At 40.2% G+C, this 20429-nt stretch overlaps 1 protein-coding gene across 2 annotated transcripts in view; it reads right to left on the bottom strand.

Annotated features, from left to right (window-relative positions):
* Positions 1 to 20429, bottom strand: part of dgkb (diacylglycerol kinase, beta) — a 518449-nt gene that overhangs the window by 408311 nt on the left and 89709 nt on the right. The window contains exons 3-4 of one of the 2 annotated variants that reach the window (XM_055661892.1): positions 15171 to 15336; positions 2631 to 2801 (exon numbers count right to left, since the gene is read on the bottom strand). In XM_055661892.1, the coding sequence (XP_055517867.1) occupies positions 2631 to 2801; positions 15171 to 15336 (337 nt within the window). Of the gene's footprint in view, positions 1 to 2630; positions 2802 to 15170; positions 15337 to 20429 lie in introns of those variants that run through there. The other variant, XM_055661899.1, reaches the window with a different exon arrangement.

Here is a 20429-nt window from a genome sequence, read left to right as displayed (position 1 = left end):
TTCCTCTAACATTGGGTGGTCCTACCTTCTCCCCTGGGTGCCCTCGTGTTTGAAAGCCTTGGGATTTTTTTTTAAATCCAGCAGACCAAAGCTATTTTGGCCCTTCTAATTGGCTGCTTGAGCTGCTTTCCTCTGTGACAGCTTTAGCAGCTGGTTCTGTCTTGGCAACTGGATTCATCAAATCATGTCCATGGGACCAACAATCACTATTTTCTCTACCAATTAGCATCTTGCCAATCAGTACACTGCCAACTTTACTAAGGAAGTTCTCAGAGAGGACTTGCTGCAGGAAGGGAAGCTGTGACTGTGTATTTCAAGCCTCTCTGTAGAAGCTCTGAGTCATGAAAAAAATAACAAATGAAAGGCCATTAACAATAAACTAATAACTTCCCAACAAACATGGCATAGCCTAAACTCCAGGTGGGTGCATGAATTAATTGCTTTTTTACAAATTTTCAGTGAGAAAATTTATGACTCTTCTCCCCTCTCCCATCGGGCAAAAGGTATAGAAGTGTGAAAACGCACATCTCCAGATTCAGGGACAGTTTCTTCCTAGCTGTTATCAGGTGCTACATATGATAAGGGCATCTCCTTCGCGTGCAAAGCACAATGGATAATCCAATGTGAGGGTTTGAATCCCATCCTTGTCACCAATGTCAGATCCTCATAGTAATATTGAAGTAATAAACACACTTCAAGGACCCTGAACTTAAACGCTTTGTTTTATTCCACCATTCCTTTACATGCCTCCGACATGTGTCCTCTGACCATCCTGACTCATAGTAACACGTGATACATTTAAATATGACATCAGGCAACTGAATCATCCTACCACAACTAGAGAGCAGATCCTCAGACTATATTTGATCGGACTTTACTAGCTTTACCTTGCACTAAATGTTATTCCCTTATCATGTATCTTTACACTGGAAATGGCCCGATTAGAATCCTGTATTGTTTCCCGCTGCCTGGTTAGCACGTAACAAAGGCTTTTCACTATACCTCAGTACAGGTGACAATAAACTAAACTGAACTGAAAATTTGCGACTATATTTTCCTTAACTAAACATGAAGTTAAATCCTTCCATACCCATCTTCCTTAAATTCTATTTTATGTTTTCACTTTCTTTAGCTTGTATCATCAAACATATTATAAATGGAAGCTACCCACAAATCAGAATATATAGGTGCAGGCATTATACTTAAAGAGTATAGATATTATCTGCCTTAAGCATTGCCAACCTTTCTGACAGAAACAGGTATAGAGGAGCACTCACTGGCAAAACATACTTGGGAAATTATAGGCCTTGTACTCACTGATTTACACAGCTGCAGATTTAAGTTCTTTAAAATCATTCACTCATAAGACACATTGTAATCATAAAGATGCTTATTTTACCATTTGACTTTCACCAGGTTAAGGTAGTGAATAATCAAGATTGTCGGATGATGAACATGATTGTCTGATGACGAACATGATTGTCTGATGATTGTGAGATGAACATTTCATCTTAATATACATTGTTAACTGAATTTAGCTGAAGAGAGTAGGACATTACAATTGGCCTCAATTTCCTGTCCATTATCAGTGGCACCTTGCCATTGTTGGAAATATAAATAGAAATGGAGCAAAGGCTGGATGGCAATGGCCCACTGGGTTAACAAGCTTGCTGATTCTAAACGCTGCCTGTGTTGGAAAAAGTTCAAATAGAAAATGAAATGATGATGAAATGAAATGATTCAATTTATTGTCATTGTCAGTGTACAGTACAGAGACAACGAAATGCATTTTTAGCATCTCCCTTGAAAGGGAGACACAGGGCGTCGCGGTGTGCCCGCGCCTGCCGCCGTAACATTCCATTACAGGCAAAGGTGGGTGAAGTGTCTTGCCCAAGGACACAACGACAGTATGCACTCCAAGCGGGATTTGAACCGGCTACCTTCCGGTCGCCAGCCGAACTCTTAGCCCATTGTGCTATCTGTCGTCCTCTGTGGAATACTTATTTATTTAGAGGTACAGCATGGAAATGTACCTGTTCAGCCCACTGAGTCAACACTGACCATCGATCACCCATCCACATAAGTTCGATGTTGTTAAAAATTCTCATCCACTCCCTGCACATATTTTAGGCAATAATTGAATATATCTTTCTTTTGATCCCCATATACTGTACAAAACAACAGTGCTTAAATCAAAGAAGATGGAGATACAGGAAACTGCAGATACGGGAAGCTTGGGCAAAATACAGAGTGCAGGTCAGGCAACATCTGTGGAGAGAATGGACAGAAGAATTTTTGGGTCAGGACCTCTGAAGATGAGTCGCAACCTGAAATGTTGCCTGACCATTCCTTCTCCAACGGATGCTGTCTGACCTGTTTAGTTCATCCAGCACTTAATGTTTGAATCAATATCATTTCAAGCTAATAATGTTATTGAGTCACACAACAAGAATGTTCAGGTTAAAAGTTAGGCAATGGACTCGGAGCATTTCTCTCTGGGCATCTTTGCTACCACAACTCCAGTAGACTTTATATTACAATTCCATTTACATATCTACTTTCTATGGCAGAGACTCCAAAGAGATTACATTTCAACAGTTCTAGCCTAGATGTATTAATAATCTACATACATTCTAACTTGTCCTCAGGCCGACCACCCTCCAGTAACGACAAGTAGCAAACTATATCCTTTAGCTGAACCACATCTGATGCATCAATGCTGGCAAGGGAGGATGTGACAGAAGGAGATGAGGTTTCTTGAATAATCTGTAGTTCAGTCTTTGTCCCAGAGCTTTGAAGTCCTAGAAAAGAAAATGAAACATATTTTCAAACAACTTTTGCAAATTTGCAAATTTTTACTTCGCAAATTTAAGGAGAGGGCAGGAGTTTTTAAACAGTTTTTAAAGTCAACAAAAGCTGCCAGTTCATAACATCTCTCACATGGAAGAATTCAAATGTTGTTATTATAAAAATGATAGTACATTACAGGGAAATTGATCAGATCAGCAAATCTGACATTGCTATACTGAGATTAGAAATGCTGTGTTTTGAATGATTAGCATTTAGTGCATTTTCCCTAGTCCTTTTTACAGTTTCCTCCATTTCAATTATCCTGCGTTCCTCAGCAACCTTCTGTTTAGACATAAACCCTATTTGATGTCCATCAATGCTTTTTCAAAATATTTTCACAGAAAAGCAAATATATCCTTTTTTTTTAAATATTTTTTCTCAGACAATGCCAGGTAACAATTTCCTTTTAAATGCGTTTTAATTAATGAATACTCCCAATTTTAATAAACTGTCTGAAGAAGGGTCTCGACCCGAAACGTCACCTATTCCTTCGCTCCATAAATGATGCCTCACCCGTTGAGTTTCTCCAGCATTTTTGTCTACCCAGTTTTACTAGATCGCTTGTAAAATGTAACTGAAGCATCATTCAAGACGATGGGTGGAATTGTAGGAGACATTCCAATTTCTTCCCTGATTTTGTTACATCTAAAATTCCAGATAGTTTTAGCTACATTTTTGGATTCTGTACTGAATCTAATTTACTATGATAAGTGAAAAAGAGGAACCATAACAATTTGTTTTTTTTTGCAAATAGTAACAAATAACTGCATAAAGGTAAGGACATTATGCATAAAGTGAAAGAAGGAACTGCAGATGCTGGTTTACACTGAAGATAGACACAAAACGCTGGAGTAACACAGCAGAGCAGGCAGCATTTCTGGATAGATGGAATGGGTGATGTTTTGGGATGAGACCCTTCTGCAGGCTCAATAAGGAAGTGTAAGAGAACAATAGAGGAAAATGTAGAATAGATCATTGTTAGGTAGGAGAAGGAAACAACAAAGCAAACACATAAAATGTAATCGGGGGACAGTCAGACTGGTCAGAGAACTAGTAAAGGGGAGGGATGGAGAGAGAGGGAAAGCAAGGGTCACTTGAAGTTAGAGAAGTCAATATTCATACTGCTGGGGTGTAAGATGCCCAATTAAATATGAGGTGCTGTTACTCCAATTTGAGCTGGGCCTCACTCTGAGAATGGAGCCCCAGGGTCAGGCCATTGTTCTGGCATGGTGTACTACATTGAGGACTTAATTACAGAAGGATCATGAGAAACCCATCAGAGCCATTGAACATACTCTTCAGACTCCCCACAGTGATTCAGCATGAGCAATCCATAGTGATCAAGAAATAAGTGGTTGGATAATATTAATATTATTTCAACCAAAACTTCAGGCTACTAGCGGCTTGTAAAATTATGAATCATTTTGAAACGCTGATAGAGGAAACACTATGTTCTCTCATTCAGGGATAAAACATAATATCTGACAGTAAATTAACTGGATTAAAAAATATATATATATTACTTCCACAGTGTTCCAGCTAAGATTCCACCAAAACCATTACATTGTATTATTACCCTTCAGATTTGCTACATTTTATTTTTGCATTTTATATATTTATTTTCCAGGAGAGATTTTCTGAATTCACGTTCTGGAAAAAGGATGCATCTGATGGACATCTTTAATTCCTTATATTATATACTGCTGGTGTGTGCAGAAGATAAACAAACCAATGATCAAAACTTAGTTGGGAAAATTCCCATTTGACAAATGACCGATTAAACTGAAATTGGATAGAGAGGGGTGAATTCACACAGAAACTTTATTTCATGTTGTTTGCTGGTGTGTTTATGCTAAAGTTAATACTCTCACATATTTTAAGGTCAGCCTTGAGATCGATGCAGCTTTTAATGAATGAATGAATGAAATGAATGAATGAATGTATGTATGAATGAATGAATGAATGCATGAATGCATGAATTAATTAATGCCACGTTCATGGGTCAAGTATTCACATACAAGGAATTTGAGAGTGATTTAAGAGAAACTAAGAGTGATGTTTCTCGACTCTGCAGAGGTCTGGTTCACTCGCAGGTGGTCACGGGAGAACATGCGAACACCACACAGACTACACCTGAGGTCAGGATCGATGCCGGGTTTCTGGCGCTATAAGACAGCTGTTGTACCCGTTGCGCCACCGGTTCCGTTTGGGCAATGTGATCACATAGCTAGGAGTGCTTATGTTTTAACACTGTGGAATCTGTGGAATTCTCTGCCACAGAAGGTAGTTGAGGCCAGTTCATTGGCTATATTTAAGAGGGAGTTAGATGTGGCCCTTGTGGCTAAAGGGATCAGGGGGTATGGAGAGAAGGCAGGTACAGGATACTGGGTTGGATGATCAGCCATGATCATATTGAATGGCGGTGCAGGCTCGAAGGGCCGAATGGCCTACTCCTGCACCTATTTTCTATGTTTCTATGTAACACAATCTGTTTAATGACCTCTAACCTCCTGGCAGTAGTGAGCTTCTACAAGATCCATCTACAGGTACCAGGATTGGATGTCTCAGTGGCAACCACTTGGGAGATGAGCTTAGTGCATGATGTGAACAAGTACAGCCTGAATGGGTCCCACCATAAGAAACTGGACAGCCAAGCCATATTGAATTGGCTGTGAAAGACATGAAGATTTCTATATATTTAAATTTTTACAAAACATGATTAAAAAAAAGGTTATTAAAAGAGCAACAATTAAATTAGATAGACAATAGTATGGATATTTTACCAGTCTAAGTCAACCATTATATCAATACCCAATATGGATAGATTTCTGCTTGCTAATGGAATTAAGGGTTTTCACTTCAGGGTAGGATTAAAGTATAGATCATCCATAATCCCATTGATGTGAGATGGTAATGATCTGTTTCTATACTTATATTCTTGATAAACAAACTACTTTAATTAGGGCATGCTCCATTGCTTTCCATCACCTAATATCAGTCAAAAAGAATCATTGTCGATTGATAGGTATTTTCAAACATATTAAACAAGATGGATCTCCAAAAACTCTGTATATTTCAATTCATACAAAAGGTTGAAGACTATATTGTAAAGTTGGTCATGAAGAAACAATCAACCATTGACCAAACATAACCATTCCAGGGATGAGAATGTGAAATAGAAATAATATTGCAATACCTCAAATTGTTTATTCAGATATAATTAAACCCCTAACTAACCATTGCCCCTTCTAATATCACTAAAGTAGTTTATACTTTCTGCATTGTCAATAATTCCACAAAATATTCAGACTTAAAGACTCCCTTCAATTTAAAAATAAATGCAAGCTATTTCACATTTTTTCATCATCAAATGGCCAATGCTGCATCTCTATCGGATGCTTTACAGCTTAATTTTTAAATGAAATTAAATATCATAAACAAAAAGTATCCATGCTCCCAGAGTGGAAATTTGCTTAAAGGAAAGGCACTAACCATTAGAACACTGGGGAAATAAGGCAGCAGGCCCCATAGGATTGCCCAGCCATTAATATTGCCAACACTTTATTTTGTCTGAAATTTCTAATCCATGTTTATGGAACAAATAACATTTCCATAAGAGCATAAAATAAGCGTCAAATACCATTTAGAGTTTGCGTGTGCATGTTCCATAGAGTGTATTCATGAAAATTTGTGTGCAGCATAGATTTTATCAATAAACCCTTCATTATAAATGTTCAGAAATTTAATGTAGTTTGTACAGAATGGCAAACCTTCCAGGTCTTTTGCACATAGAACATACACAGACATACTAACATGTACCAACCAAAGTTTTATGCATGCTATTTAAAATTAATTGATACATGGGCAATCCATAGCAGCACAGAACACTGATGCCAAAGCAAGTTAAGTTTCTTTGGCATAAATTAAAGATGGCCTGCCTTCAATATCCACTGCCATGGAACTCAATGCATGGATCATTTTCCAAGTCAGACCTCTTCGATTTTGACAGCCCTCCCACAACCTGCCCCACCTCACCACTATTGAACCATAGCCTGACCTGACGAACTTCACAATTTCTAGGATTTGTTTTTCACTGCACCATTGATAATAATATTGAGGAACCTAACAAACGAAAGTGCCTGCAGTTGCTCCAGAGTGTACATCCCAGCAAGACTTCTGTGTCAGCTTGTTTATATAGCCAGCATGCTGTGTGATTAATGAAGATGGAACATATCCTCTCTTCCCAAATCTGTTAAAACTGCAGCTGAGCAAACAACTTTCTGTTGATTCTGTATGGTCAGGCCCACACTAGACGCTGCAGGTAGCTGCGAACACGGCAACAAATTGGCTTGTCTTTAGCCATAGGGAAACAAAGTAGTGGAAGAACTCCATTTAAAACAAAACTAAATACAATACCAAATCTTGACTCCAATTAGTCATTGAAACTGACCCTTTGGATGAAATCATGTTCCCCTTTACGATGTGGTCTATAGATTTTCAGTTTAGTTGCACCAGGAACTTTCAGGTTCAGTTCTTATTGCATGCTTGGTCCAAATGGGAATTCCAGGGATAATACCAGATGAGATTTGCTGGCCTAACATCAAAGGAACTATCAACTAAATGCAGTACCCAAGAAGCTGTGATACAATTGAAATCATTATGCAAACCTTACAGTAATACCAGTCTTATCTGGTTAATGGAGGTTGAGATTGTTGAAGGCAAATATTCTTAGCTGCAGAAATCTCAGAGAAATGTCCTAGTCCACAACTACCATTATAAATTATCTTCCCTCCATCCTCAGTACAGGAGTGGGAATGTTTTCTAATGTTATGGCATCCTGAGTTCTAGCTACAACTCGGTTAATAAAGTCAACAGTCCCCACATACACCAAAACCTAGCCAAAATCTGGAGGCATTAAGTGGCAGGTTGTATTCAGGCAATGACTATTTCTGAGAAAAGCGTAATATCTCTCCTTCGCATTCAGCTCTAATTCCCAAACCAATACTGCCAATTACCAAAAACTCTGCAAAAATGGTACATAAATACTGGAATTTTAAAGCAGGCCAGAGCCTCTACTCCTCACCCATAGCTTACGTCCTCAATGCATAAGTGAGATGGGGTACTGTCTGCTTGCTTGGATAAATGCAGGTGCATTGAAGGCTGATGTATTCCAGGACAGTCTGTTTGATATGCAATCGTATTCAGTACCTTGAGTTTGAACTTGCTCATTCCAGATATTTTGAAAGCATTTTATATTTTGCATTGATTTCATCTAAAAAAATCAATAGGGTTTCTTTGATATCACCTGAGAAAAACACCTTGAAGAACATAGATAATAAAGACAGAGCAATACAACCCTCTGAAAGTCTCAATATATTTTAGTGTGAGCTTGGGCAAACATTCATTAGCTCTGGCTTAATATTCTGAAACCCCCTTCCTGGAGGTATGCTTCGGCATATCAACTGCATCAGTTCAAAGATGCAGCTCACATTACCTTCAAAAGGGCAGTGAGTATTGCACATACACATGGGTGCTTATTACGCATGAACTATGGGTTGCAGAGCTCATTCCAATATTTTGGACAGGTTGCTTCCATTTGCATTAAAAAACAAAGGGCAGGATGAAGAGCATGCAAACTTAGAAATTCCTTGATTGCACATTTTTTTGTGAATATATAAACTGAAAAAAATGACAGATCTCTGCTGGGAGTTCATTGAACAGAGAGAAAGCACCTCAAGTGGGAAGGGTGGAAATTTGCAAAGGTAACTCCCTCTAGCCTTGTGCTTTTGTAGCATTCAATTGAAAGATGCTGTTGGGAATTTTCAACCCATTGATTGCTTACTGACTCTTATCCTCAAGGATACTGCATATATTTTTCAAAGGGAAGAAACATGAAACCAAAATAACCTCAATTACCATGGAGAAATTAGAGAAATGTAACATTACACTTTTGACGATCCTGATGCAGGAAAGTTATGCCCCTGTCCCACTTAGGAAACCTGAACGGAAACCTCTGGAGACTTTGAGCCCCACCCAAGGTTTCCATGCGGTTCCCGGAGGTTCCCAGAGGTTTTTGTCAGTCTCCCTACCTGCTTCCACTACCTGCAACCTCCGGGAACCGCACGGTAACCCTGGGTGGGGCGCAAAGTCTCCAGAGGTTTCCGTTCAGGTTTCCTAAGTGGGACAGGGGCACTACTGCAGCCCATAAATTAGCAACTCATTAAAATAAATTGAATATTTGCTTAAATTAAAATAAACAATCTATAGGTATGGGGCTATTAGTCATTTATCAAAGTTCTGTGCTATGAACTATTTTTCAGCAAGATTTTCCTTAATTAGGAAATTTACATTAACCGGAGTTGGTTTATCATTATGCCTTTCCACAGAGAGGTAGAAGCTAAATATTGCACCTTTAAGAAATGGAACTGCAATTGGTCAACTCTGGTTTTGTGACAAAGTTTCATTGTGAATTCAGAGTTCAGTTTACTCAATGCCGAGATGCCTCTCCAGTTTAGACTTAGACCAGCTCATTTCGCATGTTTGCTACTGACCATTTTCCACACATTCTAACTGTAAAGATCAAATCGGCTTTTTTGAATACATGACTCAACATGACTAAATCCTCATCTTACGTTCATGTAAACTATCCTTGATAAGTTACTCAAGCAACCACTAAATAAGTCTCACCACAACAATGTCGGCAGTCTATTTGGTCTCAAGGGCATTACAGTTGATCTGAACCTAAGAAGTCAATATTCAGAAAGGTATTTCTAGCACAAGCAAACACCACTGTTCTCTTTTCACTTTCCAAAGCTAGGTCAGCAGCAGTGGTTAAACACAATATCAGAGTCAAACACACCAACCCACGGTCAAAGAATTGAATCAGCAGAGAACAAGGCTGAACCCAATAATAAAATTGTTCAATCTGCAAGCCTGTAATGGACCTCCTGATAAAATCCCTCGGACATTAGAATGACAGCTGGACATCTCTCATATGTACAGTTCAGGTATCAAGATTTCTGACTTCTGATTGATGACAATGGATTCCTGCAAATTGGAGCAAGAGCCAAACTTCAAGAGGAGAATTCGGAACTAAATTCATAAAGCACGTATTTCTGACCTCATTCCCAACGTTAGATTTTCTTCAAAATGGCCACATACATACAGTTTGATTGTCACAGCGGGCTTCTATAATTTCATGAGTTAAAACCAACCAGAAAGTTTACAACAAAGACTTAATGTACTTTGCTCTCTAAAATGGACATCATTTCATTTGCTCTGTTTGTGTCAGCTGCCTTTATAAAACATACACTACCAACAAAGCAAAACAATCTGGGTGCTACCACAATCAGCTGGAACATCATAGCACCAGGCTCACAATCACATGGCAAATGTCAACACTTCTTGAACAAATTATGTTCAGCAACATAATATCTCCAATATTAAATTGACCTCTTGGATTCAGAGGCAAAACATGACATGCACATGATTAGATTCAATGTATATGACAACTGATCCAGACATCTTCATCACTCTTTTAAAATCTATTGCCTACCCCTTGTGCGGCTCTATTCCATCCTATCTAACTGCAGGCAGCACAGTTCAAGCACTAGTGTTTAAGAGGGAACTGCAGATGAACAAATCGAAGGTTACACAAAAAAAGCTATCAGTATCAGCAACCTTCTTCAGACTGAATATGGCTCCAATATTAAATCGACCTCTTGGGGTTCATGGCCACAGCGAGCAGCAAAAAATGGAGGATGCACATCATATTCATTCAAGTGTGCATATGACAAACATGATCTAGACATCTTCATCGCTCTTGTCTCCTCTATTGCCTACCCCTTGTGCTCCTCCCACCCCCCAGCCTTCTGCTCTATCCCCTCCTTTCTAACCCACTGTCAAGAAGGGTTTTCAGGCCCGAAACGTTGCCTATTTCCTTCGCTCCAAGCACTGCAAGTTTCTCTTTGGCTTATCCTCTTTCCCTCACAACTTTATAAATAAGGGCTTTATAAATAACCAACGGGGGCCCAATAGCTTTTGAATCTCTATTTCTTTGGATGTTTCATTGGCAGGCACTTGGGAAACTTCCAAATGAATGTTGAAGACTTCCAAAAATCTCCTCACTGTTGCATAGCATGATGTTTAATTGTTTGTGTGTGTCTCGTATAGTTAGATAGTTAGCCTGCCGGGCCATTTTTACTCCTTCTCACCATTGATGAAACAAAAGCCATTGTGCATAGCCTTTGCCAAGAGGGGGATGTGTGTATGTGTGTGTGCGTGCGTCATTTTTAACCCAAAAAGGGTGGAGTAAGGTCAAATAGGAAATGAAAAGGCTTTAACTTCCAATAAGATCCCTATGTGCCTCAAACTCAGCCACATAAATGAATGTGTAAAGGAATAGTTCAGTCTTACAAGAAGGATTGATCATGAGGATCAGTTAGGGAAGCCACTTGCATTCCTCAACGGGATTTTTATTAGCAATCTAAGCAGTATTCTCACAAGGAAAAGTGCTGTACATAATCCATAATGCAAGTGCTTTGGTAGCAGCTCTTGCAGTCAGGAGGAACAGACATATTCCCTGCAGGATTAACAGGCTAAAAAAAAGTTTTGTAATTAACATCTTCCCCAAATTCCCATTCACTCACAGTCTGTCATATTACCCACTGCCCGCACAATCTCCCCTTTCCTCAATTACATTACTTCTCTTGCAATCGGCACTCTCCCAGTCCCACCGGCAGCCTAATAACTGGGGCCACAGCCTTCTGAATTTTAACAGTCAGCCAAAGCTATCAATCTTGTTTGGGCAGAAATACTGCTGGGGATTGGGGTAGAAGAAACACGCATATTGTGGAGTTACAATTTCTTTGCAATAGGTGCAAACCTCAATTTATGGGTTTCCTATTCATAGCTTCTCCTAACCCTGTTCCTAAACCAAAATAAATAGCAAGTTCTTTGGAATTCTGGCACAATGTCTACTTCCAAGATGACCTTGAGACCCCACATCCAACAATATCACTTAATGTGACATTAGCATCATTCCCCACCCCCCAGCTTCTCTTTTCCAAAATATTTAATGTGGCAGATCTAAACTCAATTACCACAAAAAAACTTATTTTCCCCCAATTGGCTTCCTTCCCTTTACATTTTCTTCAAATTTGTTCCAAAATGTCCATACCAAGTTTAATTTGGCCATATGCTCCATACTTGCTGGCTTACATTCTGTCTCCATTAATGTACTCAACTTCATAATTCTCTCCTTCCCCATGTTCCACTCGAATTCTGCAAAACCATCCAAGCAGAAAATACTTTCTGATCACTCTGATCTAGATTTTCTGTACTTTGATTCAACCCTTCACCTCACCATTGGTACCAAACCTTTGTTAAGTTAGGCCACCACTTTGGAATTAAATCAGAAATAATTGACCTGAAGCATTCATATTATTTTTCTCTCCAAATGTAATACCTACCCGTTGAGTCTTTCCAACATTTGCCATTTTTTTGTGCATGTTTCCAGCATCTGCAGGATTTTTGCTTTGCTGTTCATTTACTGCTTCCTGGAACTCCCATGTTCATTTCGTTCAGCTTTTATTACACACTCGACCAAGTGCAGACCCGTTGGGTCCTGTTTCCTCAACGCAATATTTCACCAAACTGGTTCCCGTTGTGATGCCAGAGATCCTTGTTGTGACGCGAGTCACGGCAACCCTCCCCCAACTGCGCAGGCACAGCCGGCAAGTAATGACTGCGACATTTTTAAAGTTCAAAATGGCAATAACTTGTAAAATATAAGATCAATGTGAACGCATCTCACTCTCCCTCTTCAATCCCTTATCCCCTTCTCTATTATCCTCCTTCTCACCGCCCTCCACCAACCCTCCTCTGCTTCCTCCCCTCACCCCCTCCATCCCCTCCTCCCTCTTCCCCCTCTCCTCCTCCATTACCTTACCATCCCCCTTCCTAACCCTATCCTCCACCATGTCCCCCAAATCCCTCGGCACTCCCTCCCCCTTCTCTTCACCCTCCCTCTTTCCCTCTCCTCCTACTCTCCCCAACTCACCTCTTCCTCACTCTCCTTTCCCCTACCCTCAGTCACTCCCTCCCTCCATAACCCCTCTCCCCTCCCTACCCCCTCCTCTCCCTCTATCTCCCTGATCCCCCACTCCTCCTCTCCCCTATCCCATTCCCCCACTCGTCACCTCCCCAACTGCCCTCCTCTCCCTCCATCACCCACTCCCTACCTCCCCCACTCTCCCTTCCCAACCTCCAATTTCCCCTCCCTCTCCCTCCCTACCCCCTCCTCTCACTCAATCCCCCCTCCTCCCCCACACTCCCTCCTCACCTCCCCCACTTTCCCCTCCCTCTCCCCTCCCAACCCCCCTCCTCTCCCTCTAACCCCCTGCTCCCCCACTCCTCACCCCGTATCCCAGCCCCACAATGAAAATCGGATTTAAAAAAAATGAAATTCTCAATAAATTTCTCAATGAAAATAACGTTTTTTCTTTAAAATAACCTAAACACAATGTTAGCTGTCAATGAAAATGGAAGAATTTGATTAAAACTGATTTTTTTTTTAGAATAAAGTAAATGTCAATGAAAATTGCGATTTTTTAATGTAAATGAAATTCGGGATCTCATTGTGACGTCAACGGCGGCTGACGGGCAGGGCAAGTGGAAAAGTGGGTTGAAAAGTGTTTTTTGTAAAGTTTAAAATGTCAATAACTTGTAAAATATAACATCAACGAAACTTGGTACTGCACATTGCAGGCAATGGTGAGCAAGGTGTGCCAAAAACTGTAGCGCTATCGTGTACCATTTTGGCAGAGCTTCCAGAACTTATGCAGACACACGGACGCATGCACGCATACAAATAAACAGGATGAGAGTTTTAGTAATATATATAGATAACTTTCACATTTTCCTGAGAACATCTCTCTGTTCAACTCCATGACTTAAACTTCCCTCGACAGCTTTATACCAAATTCTGTAAAGTACCAGAGTGCATTTTGTTATGCATGTTCTATGCTGGGTTGCAATGCTGCAACCAGTACAGTTTTTGCAGCCATCAGGTGTGTGTTCAGTCATTCTGCAACCTAGATTAAAGCCTTGATGTGAGATATGGAGATCAATGAACAACATTTAGGATGGCACGCCAAGTGGAAGAGTAAGCTATGAGGAGGACACAAGACATGGATAGAAATAAAGATGCTCAATAATGTAATAAAAATGCTAAACAAGCCATGTGGAGCTGAGAAACAGAATTAACATTTCAGGCTCAAAAACACTGTATTTCAAAAGCTTTCTGATTTTATTTCAGATTTCCAGTGATAGCAGTTCTGGCTTCCCTTTAGAAATGCTAAAGGATTGGACAAATTGTGGACTCTCATTGTGGGAAAGGAAAGTCATTCTCTTTGGTAAGCAATATAAAAAAGCACATTACATTTAAAATATTATGCACAAGGAACTGCAAAGCAAGCAATGAGAAAAACACCACGTTATGTTGTAATTTAATGTAAAAGGATGGGTATAAAGGAGTAAATTATGATTTAGGGTGTTGATGAGATCACACTTTGAGTGTCACAATTATGTTTAGACTCCCTTATGGAGTGAATGACATACTCGACTTGGAGGAAGGGCAACAAAATTCATTGGATTGACTCCTGGAATTAGGGAATTGATTCATAAGGAAAGACTGATGATTGGATCAGTGAATTAAATCTCCTTTTCCCCAAAGCTTGAAAAGTATGAAGTAATTAGGAGTCTGTAAAGGCTTGACATGGTGAATGATGGTGGAACATGTTTTGTTGGAGTCTTGAGTTAAGGGCTAGAGTCACAGATTGAGGGCTTGATCTTGACAAAGGATAATGTATCTTCATAATTCTTTACCGGAGGGCGATGGATACTCAATCATTAAGTGCTGGCAAAACTGAAATCAACTGATTGATTGATACAAAAAAGAAATGGGGAAAATGCAGGGATGCAGAATTGGAGGGGATGATCAGCCATTAACTTACTTAATGGTGGTGCAGATTGTTGGGTAGAAAACCTGCTATTGCTTGAATCTGTTATCAACCTTTTCTGTAAACAAATGAATCATAACCTCTCTTACTCTCAGCAAGTAATAAATTGGGTCCTCAACTAGATTGCCCAACTTGAAGAAAGATAGTTTATTTCTATCACTCAATTAAATGTCCTCATTTTATTTTATGCTCCAATGAAAATAGTCAATAGATCTATGAGTTTCTGTGTATCATTCTATTCAAGCTTTATGAAAACAGAAATAGAGCAGACATACTGATTCAGAGCCCCCTATTGCTTACCCCCTGCATCGAGTGAAGGACTGCTGGAATTTCTAGCCTGCGATGAAGGGCTTGGAAGGATTGATTTGTTCTTGAATGACAGGAACAGATGCTGACAGAAGTCATCAGGCAGCTCGGCTTCCAAGAATGTTTTCATAAACAGTTTGAAGCCTTCAAAGTCGATTGGCTAGAGGTAAAGTAAACAACAGTTACTCTCAGAGAAAATAACGAAAAACTAGAAAATAGCTTGGATTTAAAATAATGATATCCATAACGCCAGGTGAAATCTAAGTTTTTCTAAAAAAAAGTGTTTCAATGCAAAATACTTCTATTGTTAGGTCTAAACATTCATAATTATAACATAATATGTGATATGTATTACTTAAAAAAATTAATATTTGTAATTCTTTAAATGAAGTTGAACTTATGTTACATAATATAGTTGGGAAACAGCAATATATTTGTCTCTAACACTTGCTGTTTGTGAACCATTGTACATAAGTTTACAACATTACTCAGCCAAAGATTTGGTAATATCATAACTACCTTATTCCATATTTTTCACAAAATGCATGGGAGGTATTGTGGTAATTTAGTTAACAGCACATTTGCGACTGACACACTTTACCATATGTATAATCACATAATGCACGGATAATTAGAAAAAACTCCTCATTTGGGTTATTCACTTACACTTCAAACACTGGAATTGCAGAACACAACGAATTAATCCACACAAATTGGCTTAGTAAGAATAACTTCCAATGTTCAACTTATCGATCAACTAATTAAACCTTTAGCCTCGCATCAATGGCTACTACTGGTCCAAGAAGCCAATATTGTGGAGGCTGAGGGTTTGAGAGAGACCCCAGCTGTTCACTGTCAATGATTTGGATGAGGAGGCCAAATTTAAATGACTTCAGGTGCCATGGCTAGGCCAAGTAAATGGACGAGAATGTGGACACGCAGAACATAATGTGGAAAAAAAGGTGTAGCAAAAACGTTAAGCAGAATATTTTTAAGTGGAGAAATATTGATGCGTTGGGGTTCAAAGGGACCTTGGTATTCTTCTTGATTAATCAATGAGAATTAACATGGATCTATAGCAAGCACTTAAGATGACAAACAATACACTGGCCTTTATTATTGGATGATTTTAGTATAAGAAAGATGCCTTGTGTTAATCACTTATGGTGCTGATGACATTGCATGTCAAATGCTGATTGCATGTTTATTCTCCTTGCTCACAGAGGGCTATTGAGGGAATTCAATGAAGTTTCACTAGATTGTTTCCTGGGTCCTTTGGGGGAGAGATTCAACAGACTGGACCCCAACTCCTGAGTATAGACTGAAAGATGATCCCACTAAAATGTGCAAAATTCCTATGAAGCTTGAAAAGGTGGTTACGAGAATGATGTTCCTTTGCATGGGTTGTTCAGAACAAGGGGACACACCATAAATGTAAGAAGCTGATTGCTCTCTTCTGAAATGTTTTTGCTTTGATATTTAAGCTTCAGCTGAACAAACCTGAGGACTTCAATAGAAATTGTATGTATAAGGTGATGATATCCAGCCATAACGCAGTCTTTCATTACTTTAATCCTTCTTCCAATGGAGGATACAGACACTCGACTTCAATGCTGACTACAGGTGCTGTCTGTATGGCGTTTGGACGTTCTCCCTGTGAGTGTGTGGGTTTTCTCTGGATGCTCCGGTTTCCCCCCCCCCAATCCATAGATATGATGGTTTGTATGTTCTGTAAAATGTCTGTAGTGCGTTGGATAGGACCAGTGTTTGGGAGATTGCTGGTCGGCGTCGACTTGGTGAGCCAAAGCGTTTGTTTCCACACTGTGTCGCTAATCTAACCAATTTGAAGAAAACAAAACAATACTATTAAGATATATCTCCAGGAGGGAAATTATATGACACATGATGATGTGTAATAACTAGTGCTCAACTTTCAAATCTTACATACTCCCTAGGTGAGCCCCTACACATTGTGTTATTCTACAACATCTTTCATCTCATTTTACTCCCTCTGAATTGATTTTAACAACTCTTCTTCTTCTGTCGTATGTCTTTTAGACCTGCAGCTCCGTTGAGGCGGGCCAGGCCAACGTGTCATCGTCCAGGTCAATCAGACCTCGTTCACCATTCGGTGGCCGGTGTTTGGGGCAACTGGTGACTATGTGCTCCACTCTCTGTGTTGGGTCCCCACACTCGCAGGAGGCGCCCGCTGTCCTCGAGGCCCCACCTCTTCATCGTTACTCCATAGTGTCCGATGCCTGTCCTCAAGTGGTTGAGGGTTATCCACTGCTTTCGGGCCAGGGACGTCCATGGGGTCATCAATGTAATGGGGTAGCCTAGATGGTTCCGCTGACTTCCACTGGTCTCTCCATCTCATCTTGACCCAGGCGGCCTTAGAAGCATCAGCCGGTGTTGTGCAGAGCAGCTCTTGGGCTTGCGTGACAAAGGGGTGCCGTGACTTGAGGCACACACGTCGTGGTGTCTCTGTGACGATCTGATGGAGGAGGTGGGATTCACTGGTCTGTGCCTTTCGAGAAAGGGCCAGCGTGGCTGCTTCTTGTCTGATGTTGGTTGGGGCGATGCCAGCGAGAACAGGCAGTTGGTTTACTGGGGTGGCTCGTAGGCATGCGGAGACAGTCCGCAGGGCGCTGTTGAGGGCAGCATCCAGCTTCTTGGCGTGAGGGCTACGGCACCAGACCGAGGCACAGTATTCGGCGGCTGAGAACACCAGGGACACTGTGGACATGCGCAGTGTCTTTGTCGTGGCTCCCCATGTGGTGCCGGCTAGGCGGCAAAACAGTACAGCACGGGCACTTGTCTTTGCCTTGGCACCTTCCAGGTGATGTTTGAATGACAACGTTCTGTCGAGCTTCACACCGAGGTACATGGGGACGGGCTGGGACCATAACCGCGCGTTATCCACCATGACGATCCTCTCGCGGGTCGCCTCCCTGTTGTTGAGGTGGAACATTGATGACGTTGTCTTACCCATACTGAGCTTGAGGCACCAGTTCCTCAGGAATGAAGACAGGATGGTCATGTCTTCAGAGAGGACCTCTTCTGCTGCTCCCCAGAATGGCTTACTGAGTAGGATGGCCAGGTCATCAGCAGAGCCACACTTCTTTGACTGGGTTGCAGGCAGGTCATGGATGTAGATGTTGAACAGCATTGGTGCCAGCACTGAGCCCTGTGGGACGCCGTTCTTAAGTTTCCTCACCCTGCTGCATTGCCCGTTGCTGGTGTGTAGCCTGAAGCTGCGGTTGCTCAGCATCTCCATATGTGCATGTCTGGGATGGTTTCCAGAAGCTTCATGTGTAGTCCACGCAGCCAGACAGTATCATATGCAGCTGTGTGGTCTGAAAGTCGAAATGGATCAATGGGCTGAATGGTATTCAAATATGAGGAAATACCAAGTTATCAAAGGACCATACAGCACCAAATTAAATTTATTCAGCAACCTAGTTGAAAGTAACTGACGTGTAGGAAGGAACTGCAGATGCTGGTTTAAACTGAAGATAGACACAAAAAAACTGGAGTAACTCAGCGGGACAGGCAGCATCTCTGGAGAGAAGGAATGGGTGACGTTTCAGGTCGGGTTTTTTGTGTCTATCTCCTGAAAGTAACTGATAATCACCTTAAATAGTACTAGTGTTGCCCGTCCTTTTGCAGAACATCTAAATAAGGTTAGAAAACAGCACCTGATGGTACTTTGAAATTAATTTAGCAACCTCCGATAGCTGTGCTTTGAACCCAAACTTTGTGGCTTCAAATAATTATTTTCAAAATATGCACTTTGGTTTATTTGAAGAATATATTACGTTGAGATTCTCTCACGGAAACATAGGTCCTGGGCTCTCATTATACTTACTCAACAGTAAATTCAAAAATTACATATGTGTATTATAATTAACCTGCAGATTTAAACCTGAGTGCACCACTCAGGAAATCATCTGAAAGAAGCATTTTAATATACTTTAATATGAATAAGGATGATGAAATTGTTGTTTTAATAATAAGCAAGGCCAATAATAATTACAGTCCAATCTTGGCAATAATTGTCTTTCACTGGAAGATTTCTCAGTTTTACTTTGACCTTAAATGACTTGGATCTGTTGTATAGCAAGCATTGGCCACATAAATGAAAGCAGAAGCATTTCTTCAACTGAGCCATAAAGAGTATAGAAATTGTCATGAGCTGTGGAAGAAATGGATATACACATTGTCATGGAGGTTTCTCAGTGCTGAGATGGGTTTGATGTACTTAATAGGTGTTGAGAACATAAGCATTGATTAAGAAGACAGATGAAAGGGAAAGCAAGGAATTATTACGCATGAGTGAAAAGCAAAGAAGGTAAATGTTAAAAAACTGACAGGAGGTTGCTAGTGCTAAATAGCAATGAAAGGGATTGAATGAATAATAAATGGGTAGATGACTCAGGTGTAACGTCATAGTTATTACTGAAACACATCTTAGATTAAGGCAAGAGTGGAAGCTGAACATTTATCAGTATGTCGACAAATAATCTCTAAACCGTCTGCAGGTGTACGAGCGAGAACATATTGACTGGTTGCATCATGGTCTTGTTCGCAATGTGAATGCCCGGGAACAAGCAGATTACAAAAACTAGTGCATGCTGCTCGACCCATCAAGGGTACTAATGCCATTAAAGGGATCGAAAGAGGGAGCTTTCTCAAAAAGGCAACTAGGATCAAAGACTCACTGCACCCTGGCCATGCTCTCATTTCACTCCTACCATCAGGAAGAAAGTATAGAAGTCTGAAAATGATGAGCTCCAGTTTCAAGAACAACTTCGTCCCAACATCTAAATTGTATTGTATTCAAATTTATTGTCATTGTCTCAATTTGAGACAACAGAATGAATTTCCCTTACAGGCAGTATCATTAAAAAAAAAATCATTAAAAAAAAAATAAAAAATAAATAATACTAAAACTTATTAAAAATAAAATTGAAATTGAATTAAAAAAAAAACACAAACACAGAAAGTCCACGACACAACATAACTTAAATGGCACCAAGGTGAGGATGGCACCATAGTCCAGCCAGCCTCCCCTCCGTGTTCATCCGTGGCTTCTGAACTCTACAAAATACTAATTAAACCATGAATGTTGGACTGTCTTGGTTGCATTAAGGACTTTGGGCTTTTTTGCATTAATATTCTGGTTATTCATTTACTGATTTAAAAAAATATATTTGTTTTTAAATATCTATGAATATTGGGTTTGCAGGCCTG

Source organism: Leucoraja erinacea, chromosome 2 (assembly GCF_028641065.1).
Source record: "Leucoraja erinacea ecotype New England chromosome 2, Leri_hhj_1, whole genome shotgun sequence".
Lineage (NCBI taxonomy): Eukaryota > Metazoa > Chordata > Chondrichthyes > Rajiformes > Rajidae > Leucoraja > Leucoraja erinaceus.
Note: the sequence above shows the minus strand (reverse complement) of the source record. Positions and strands in the feature narration are given on the sequence as shown.